Source organism: Equus quagga, chromosome 3, assembly GCF_021613505.1.
Source record: "Equus quagga isolate Etosha38 chromosome 3, UCLA_HA_Equagga_1.0, whole genome shotgun sequence".
Lineage (NCBI taxonomy): Eukaryota > Metazoa > Chordata > Mammalia > Perissodactyla > Equidae > Equus > Equus quagga.
Window position 1 is genome coordinate 143,395,182 of NC_060269.1, and position 8,948 is coordinate 143,404,129.

At 42.1% G+C, this 8,948-nt stretch overlaps 1 protein-coding gene across 1 annotated transcript in view; it reads left to right on the forward strand.

Annotated features, from left to right (window-relative positions):
• Nucleotides 1-339, forward strand: part of LOC124236847 (fibroblast growth factor-binding protein 1-like) — a 2,932-nt gene extending 2,593 nt beyond the window's left edge. The window contains exon 3 of the mRNA XM_046655782.1: nucleotides 43-339. Coding sequence (XP_046511738.1) covers nucleotides 43-339 — 297 coding nt within the window. The remainder of the gene's footprint in view (nucleotides 1-42) is intronic.
• The last annotated feature ends 8,609 nt before the right edge of the window (nucleotides 340-8,948 follow it).

The window sequence follows — 8,948 nt, forward strand, 5'->3', positions numbered from 1 at the left end:
ACAGTGCCCATCGTGATTGAAGAGACCACGCCCACTGAGGAGGTCAAAGTGGAAGAGACCACCACTACAGAGCAGCCCCAGATTGAACAGACCACCACCACTGAGCAGGTCAAAGTGCAAGAGGCCACCACTACACAGCAGCCCCAGATGGAAGAGACCACCCCCACGGAGTCATTTTACAATGAAGTTACCACCCCCAAACCCAACTGTAAGGATGTCTCAGGCGTCAAAGTCAAGAAAACGATAATCTATCAGTCACCCCGTGTAAAAGGACAGAAGACAGCCCAGCAGATGGACGAGGATACAGCCCAGCAGACAGACCAGGATACAACCCAGTAGACAACTTGAATTGCCGTGGAGTCAGGGAGCATCTTCTGCCAAATCTTCAGTGCTGTGTTACAGGACAAATAATCGTAATGAGGCTAAAACTGGTTGAGTCTTCAGGAAATATCATGTTCTTAGTCCCTCTGTATGCTATAAAGCTATCCAAGTTCTCTATGAAATACGTATGAATTTTGTGCTATGGAAGTGCAGTGGGATATTTCAATAGATTTTGTAATCCTTGTTTTTGTGTTTTTAAATTTCCTTTGTTTAATAGAGTTAAATTTAGACTTCCTTTTAAATTTCCTTTCACTTGCTTGGTTGTGATTTTAAGAGGCTGTTTACCACAAGGTATGTTTCTCTTGCCTATAAAGCTATGTGTACATGCACAGTGTGCCCTTGTATTGAATAGCCAGAATGATGATTTCAGTGCAATGCAATTTCTGTCAAATTAACAAAGATAATAAAGCTCTAGGCATTTTTCAGAAATATGTTTAACTATTGTTTGGTTTCTCTATGTATGGTTCCAAATGAATTCATAATCAGGCCCCAATATATCAATGAAAATAATATGTAAGGCACATTCTTCTGTTGCCCATCCATCCTAAGTCATCCCCAAAGATGACCCATTCCAGAATCCCTATCTTTAAGCTTTCATCCATTAGACTGTGATGTCTGATGCTTACTGGACTGTAATAATTAGGCGCCCTGATTTTAAGTGGGACACCTGGGACATGGAGTGATTAACACACTTGTCAGTGTTTCACAGATGGTAAGGGGGGCAGGCAGGAATTGACCCAGTAGGGCTGCAAGCCAAGTCCTAAGGCTAGAGGGATGCCCTTCACTGACTCAAGTCAGAGCCCATTACCACTCACCATATGGGGGACGCTTGACCTTGAGGGGCTCATTTCTGGCCTGAGGGAGAGGGGCCTGGGTAAGTACAGTGTCCTGTGATGAAAACTCTAATGGAAGAAAGGAAAGGCAGCATGGAAAACCAGAGGGAGGAGGTGGAAACTGCTGGAAGATCTCAGGTTGAGCTTCCTGGAGGAGGTGGCACTGAAGCTGGACTTTGGGGAGAGCCTCTGTAGGTGTAGGGAAATAGGGCAGAATAGAGGCACTTTAGGCAGATGACAACATGTATAAAAGCGAAGGATGAGAAAATCCTGGAAGATGGGTGAAGCCACATGGCAAGAATGTGGTGGGATGCAAGGACGTCAGTTCTATCGGTCATTTCCATGTTAGTGTATGAAGGCTCTGAAAGTGTTTTAAGTCAAGAGTTAGAGAGGATGATGTGCCCCCAATGTCTTGTCACAACTCCACAAGGAGCACAAAGTGAGGAGCAGGTGTTGGTAAAAGCACTGTTCTTTAGAGTGTCTATCAATGGCAGGGAGAATGGCAGGTGGGGTGGAAGAGTGGCCTCTTACACTCATCAACCTACCAGGACCTGCATAGAGAGTCATCAGTGGCCAATCCAGAGTGACATTTGGATATCATCACCAACATCATCAACACTGACATTTGTCTCTGATTTGTTATGCGCCAGGCACTGTGCTAAGATCTTCCTATGGAGTATGCATGCATTCATTCATTCACCCCTTCTTTCAACACGTAATATTGGGCACTGACTCTGCCAGACTCTGTTCTAGGAGCTGGAGATACAGCAGTACACAGAGGACGGGTGCTCTGCCCCATGGAATTATCAGTGAGGAAAGTGACGATAAACCCACAAGTATACAAGGGATAGAGAGGAAGAGTAAAGGAGGGGAAGGGGGTAGAAGTGATGGAGGGTAACCAGTCTTAGATGAGATGATCAGGGGAGGCCTCTCTGTGGAGGTGACTTTTGAGCCTAAACCTAAATGAAGTGAGGAGTCAAGCCAGGTGCCTGTCTCAGGTAAGGATGTTCCAAATAGAGTGAACAGTCAGTGCAAATCGTTTGAAATTAATTTACTAGTTTATTTTTTACCTACTATGTGCTAGGCAATGTTCTGGGGATAAAAAAAAGCAGCAGACTAAAAAGAAAACAAATCTCTCTCTGCATGATGCTTCTATTCCAACGACTGGATCCTGCTTGGTGTGTTCAGAAACATCAAAGACTGCAGTGTCATTGTAGGACAGGGCCCAGGGACACACCTGTGCACCTTACCCCTATACCCAAGGGAACTGACCCAACATCCCGGACCCTCCCCAACCTCCTCCTAGCCACACCTCAGGAAGGTCATTTTCCCTTAAGGTCCACACAGATTTTCTGCCCTGTGACTCCCCTCCCCCGATCAGACATCTCAGTTCACTGCAGTCCTGAGATAGGAATAGACTGTTAAATGCTTCCAGGGGTCATTGTATAATAACCCTAGTCTGGTCCAAGTGATGTAGACATTGGAGAACCGACTAGACCAGACCCACAGCCCTCTTAAGATCCCCTCCAGCCCAGGAAGCTGATGGATCTTCTGCTCACTCATGACCTTCAGCCACTGGCAGAGCCGGGAGGAGATTTACTCCAGCGTGAGAGTCGGCTGGACCTGGGCTAGAGGTTTGCCTCTCCTGCTTCCCACCCAAGGCCTCTGGCTCAGTTATGTAACCTGTCCAAGCTCAGGGACTCATCTCGACAGTGAGGATAATGACACCGTCTTTAAAGGTTGTTAGACTGATATTGGTTGAGAAATCTAAAGCACCTGGTGCCCCACGGCTTCCATAGTAGATGTTTGAGACAAGTGACCGTCTAAAGTCCACAGCACAAGACTGGTTGTCTAGGAGGGGTCAAAAACTCCTTTTATAAACTCTTAAAATGTGAGGTGTTTTTTCTCAGTACAAAAAGGCAATGGAAACCACCATATTGACCACCTGGTATGCGCCAGTGGCTTTGCCCCATTCTCTCATTCAATCCCCCAACAACCCCATCTGATAGGTGTTACCCCCCACATTTTCTAGATGAGGAAACTGAGGCTCAGAGAAGCTGAGCAACTTGCCAGGCTCAGGAGGCCTGAAATGACAGAGTCTGTAAGTGAGGGACCTAGTTCGGGAGGTCCCCAAGAACTTTCTGCCTCTGAAGCTCACGATTTTCTTCACTTGATGAGAGGAGTGATGTCTGTGGTCTTTGGCCTTGGGCCAAGCCGTATGTGAACAAGATGTACCAGTCCTTCCACGTGTACACCCCCTTCTAAGTTCTTACAAAGAGAAAGTTTCAGAAGCTAAAGTGTCCATTCCTGCTGAGCGTTCCAGGTAGTCACATCCCGAGGGAAAGGTTTAAAAATACTGGGGAAAAAAATGTAAAAAGACAACACAAAGTTGACATTAGCTTCTATCCAAGTTGGCACTCCATTTTTTCTCTCTGAGGACTTTCTGTATATGAAACGGCGGAGCCAGCATTTGTGTGTGTGCGTTTGTGTGTAAGTGCATGTGTGTGTTTGTATGTGTGTGTTTGTGTATGTGTCCCTTAAGAAATGATTTCCCTTGATAGCAAGACACAGGAAGGTTTCAGGTAGGTAAGAGGTGCTGAAGGGTGGCACGTCTGACCCCCTGAAGCTGTGGCAATGTCTCCCTCTCTTTTAAAACCACATCTCCGCACTGGGTCTGTGTGGTAACTCACAGCTACAGCAGTGCCAGCTTGAATCACCAGAATCCAGCACATCTCACTGGCCGTCCATCTATCCACCTCCTTCCCCAATCCACCTCCCAAATTGTTTTTGGCTAAACAAGCAATGGAGGCCTGTCAGTTAGATTCTGGTGGCTGCTGGCAATCCTTGACACACCTTAGCTTGGAGAGCATCTCTCCAATCCCGGCTTCCATCATCCCATGAAGTCATCCCCTGTGTATCTATGTCCAAATTTCCCTCTTCTTAGGGCGTCACCAGTCTCCCATCCTCATCTACTAGGACCTCTTCTTAACTTGATTACATCTGCAAAGTCCCAGTTTCCAAATAAGGCCAAATTCACCAGTTCCAGATGTACATGAAGTTTTGGGGGACACTCTTCAACCCACTCCAGTCACCCAATAGCAATACAATAGCCAAAAAGATGGAGAAGTGAACTTGAAAGAGCAATGCTAAACATGGGAAGTAAATTAAATCAACAAAGAAAGGACAGAAAATAAGGTTTTATTAGGCACACACAAAATAGTGACTTACTTCCCTCCTAATTTTGTGTTTGTCTTTACCTAAGAACATGTGAGGAATCCACTGCTTGTGAACATAAATTGTCTCTCTCCTGGACCCTTATTCCACAATAGACTCACCCAGGAGAACTTTTCAAAAATACTGATGCTTAGGTCCCCTCCCCAGAGAGTCTGAAGTAATTGGTAGGCATGTGGCCTGAGCACTAGATTTTTAAGTTTCCCCAAGTGATTAGTGTACAGTCAAGGTTGAGAAACACTACCTTAGGTTAATTAAATCAGAATCTCAGGAGTTTATACCAGACAGTAGTATTTTTATCTAATTCCAAGATAGTTCTCATGTGTAACCTGGATTGAGAACCACTAATACAGCTTCTACATGAATTTCATCTGGTTAATATATATTTATTTATGATCTCCTATGTCTCAAGCACTCTACAAGACACTAGATGGGGGAGAGGTAAGCTAATAGACTAGGTTCAACCTCGTAGTAACTCAGCACCAGTGGTGGGAACCAAGACAACGCATTCCATGCGTGTAAGATATGACGCAGAAGGCTGCAGGTGGTGGGGGCAGGAGAGTTTGCTGCAGTTGAGCTTCTAAAAAAATATACACACATTAAGCATCTACTATGTCCCATTTATCAATTCTGTTTCTTATAAGGGCTCTGCGCCTCTCACTTGTCCCCTCTTACAATCCTCATCACATTCCTATGAGGTAAACAGGTTTATTCCTAGTTATAGACTAAGGCCCTGTAGCTCAGAGGGGTGAGTTGTCCTACATCCAACAGCTTGGAAGTGTTCAGGCCAGAAGAGGAATCGGGTCAGCCCAATTCTATAGCTTGCGCTTTCAATACATAAACATCATGGGCTTGCATGGGTTTGGGCACAGACTGCTTTCTACCCAACTCCAAGCTCACTAGAGCAACTCTCAAGAAAAAGTACTAAGAAAAACTACCATATAACAGTCTCGTGTTTTTTAAATGATGAAATGTAATGTAAATCAGTGCTACTCAAGTGTGGTCTGAGGACCAGAAGCATCCGGGGAGCCCTAGAGACCTAATTCTCGGACTCCACGCCACACACACTGAATCAGAATCTCTGAGGGCGAGGCTCAGGAATGTCTATTTGTTTAAATATTTTGTTGTTGTTGTGGATAAAAGCCCATATAAAATTTACCATTCTAATCATTTTTAAGTGTATAGTTCTGTAGTGTTAGGTATATTCACATTGTTGCTAAACAGAGCTCCAGAATTTTTCATGTTACAGAAACTATACTCAACTCCCTTTTCTCCCCTCCTCCCACTCCCTGGTAACCACCGTTTTACTTTCTGTGTCTATGAATTTGACTACTTTAGATCCTTCATGTAAGTGGAATCATACAGTATTCATCATTGTGACTGGCTGATTTCACTTAGCATGATGTCCTCAAGATCCATCCACGTTATAGCGTGTGATAGTATTTCCTTCCTTTTTCAAGCTGAATAAGAGTCTGTTGTATGTATATACCACATTTTGTTTATCCATTCATCCATGGATGGACATTTGGATTACTTCTACCCCATGGCTATTGTGAATAGTGCTGCTATGAATATGGATGTGAAAATATATTTTTGAGAATCTGCTTTCAGTTCTTTTGAAAATACACCCAGAGCAGGAACGTTGGATCATATGGTTGTCCTATTTTTAACCTTTTGAGAAACAGGCCATGATGTTTTCAGTAGAATTTGCACCATTTTGTAGTCCTGCCAATAGTGCACAAGGGTTCCAATTTCTCCACACCCTTGCTAACACTAGTTATATTCTGTTTTTTGATAGTAGCCATCCTAATGAGTGTGAGGTGGTAACTCATTGTGGTTTTGATTTCCATTTCTCTGATGATTAGTGTTGAGCAAGTGACATCTGTTGCCTAGTATCAGGAGTAGAAGTCTGAACACTTCTGCCCACTGCATCTTAGCATTGGCGTCACCGAGGAAGAGACAATGCAGTCAACCGTTGGATAGAACAATGCTTTACTCGCAGAAACAGACAGCAAGACCAGTTTCAGTAGTGGGTATCAGTCCCCCATGGCCAACAGGTTCCTCCTGACAGTGACACAGGACAATTAGCAGAAGGACTCCATCCCCTCTCCAGAGAGGACAGATACAGTAGTAGGATCGGCTAGGTGTCACATGATGCACACATATAAGCAGAACAAAGGAGCAAACATTGAGTCTGAAACAGGAAAAGATATTCCCACATAAGGTGATAAGGCCAGCATATGCTGTGTGAACTCTTTGTCTCTTGACAAGGAAGTGTTCCAGGCCCAAGGCCCATCCTTATGAGGCTGAGTGGGAGTCAAAAGACTGCCTTTTCCAACAATGAGTGATGTCAAAAATCGTTTTACATGCTTGCTGGCCATTCATATATCATCTTTGGAGAACTGCTCATTCAAGTCCTTTGCCCAATTTTTAACTGGTTTATTTGATTTTTTGTTGTTGAGTTGTAGGAGTTCTTTATATATTCTGGATATCAACTCCTTGTCAGACACATGATTTGCAAATATTTTCTCCCATTCCTTAGATTGCCTTTCACTCTGTTGATTGCATCTTTTGATGCACAGAAGTTTTTAAGGTCGATGCAGTCACATTTGTCTATTTTTGCTTTTGTTGCCTGTGTTTTTGCTGTCCTATCCAAGAAATCATTGCTGAATCTGGTGTCTTGAAGTTTTTCCTCTTTTTTTCTATCAGCTTTATAGTTTTGGGTCTTCTGTTAAGTGTTTAATTCATTTTGAATTAATATTTGTTTATTGTATTCGAGCCTAACTTTGTCCTTTTGGATTTGGCTTTCTAGTTTTCCCACAACATTTTTTGAAGAGATTGTCCTTTTCTCATTGAGTGGCCTTGGCACCCTGTCGAAGATTATTTGACCATATTTGTGAGAGTTTTTTGCTGAGTTCTGTATTCTATTTCGTTGGTCTATATGTCTGTCTTTATGCCAGTATCATATTGTTTTGATTATGGTAATCTTGTAACATATTTTGAAATCAGTGTGAGTCTTCCAAATTTGTTATTCTTTCAACGTTATTATGGCTATTCTGGGTCCTTAAGATTCCATATGAATTTTAGGATAAATTTTTTCTATTTACGCAAATATACCATTGAGATTTTTATAGGGTTGTGTTGAATTTGTAGCTTTTTGGGGTAGCATTGACATCTTAACGATGGTAAGTCTCCTAGTCTGTGGACATGGTATGTCTTTTTGATTATTTGTGCCTTTAATTGTTTTCAGCAATGTTTCCTAGTTTTCTGTGCCCATGGCTTTTACCTTCTTGGTTGGGTTTATTCTTAAGTATTTTATTCTTTTTGATGCTATTGTAAATGAAATTGTTTTCTTAATTTCCCTTTTGGAATGTTCATTGTTAGTGTGTAGAAACAAAGCTGATTTTTTTCTGTGTTAATTTCGTATCTTGCAACTTTGCTAAATCTGGTTATTAGTTTTAACAGGTGTGTGTGTGTGTGTGTGTAATCTTTAGGGTTTTCTACATATAAGATCATGTCATCTGTGAACGGAGCTAATTTCACTTATTTGTGTCCAATTTGGATGATCTCTTTTTGATTTCTTGCCTGATTGCTCTGGCTGGACTTCCAATATTACGTAGAATAAAAATGGTGAGGGTAGGCATCCTTATATTGTTCTTGGTTATGGAGAAAAAGCTTTCAGTCTTCCTCAGTGAGTATGACATTCACTGTGGGTTTTTCATATATGGCCTTTGTTGTGTTGAGGTAGTTTCCTTCTACTGCAAGTTTGTTGAGTGTTTTTAAGGGTGTTGAACCTTGTCAAATGCTTTTCTGAACTGAAATGATCATGTGGTTTTTGTCCTTCATTCTGTTAGTGTGGCGTATTAGATTGGTTGATTTTCTTACATTGAATCATCCTCGCATTTCAGGAATGAGTCCACTTGGCCCTGTAATCCTTTCAATGTGCTGTTGAATTCTATTCACTAGTATTTTGTTTAGAAATTTTGCATCAATATTCATTAGGGATATTGAGCTGTAGTTTTCTTTCGTTGTAGTATCTTTGTCTGGCTTTGGTATCAAGGTAATGCTGGCCCCATAGAACGAGCTTGGAAGAATTCCCTCCTCTTCAGCTTTTTGAAGGAGTTTGAGGAGGGTTGCTGTTAATTCTTTAAATGTTTGTAGAATTCTGCTGTGAAGCCATCAGGCCATAGGCTATTCTTTGTTGGGAGGTTTTTGGTTACTGCTTCAGTCTCCTTACCAGCTATCGATCTGTTCAGATTTTCTATTCTTCATGACTCAGTCTTGGCAGGTTTTCCTCTCATACTGCCTCCTTTGTGTTTCATTGATTTTTTGTAGTGACATGCTTTGATTCTCTTCTCATTTTCTTTTGTATATATTCTATAGATATTTTCTTGTGGTTACCATTGCAATTTACATAAAACATCTTAAAGTTATGACATTCTATTTTATACTGGTAACAACTTAACTTCAGTTGTATACAAGAACTGTGCTCCTGTACAGCTC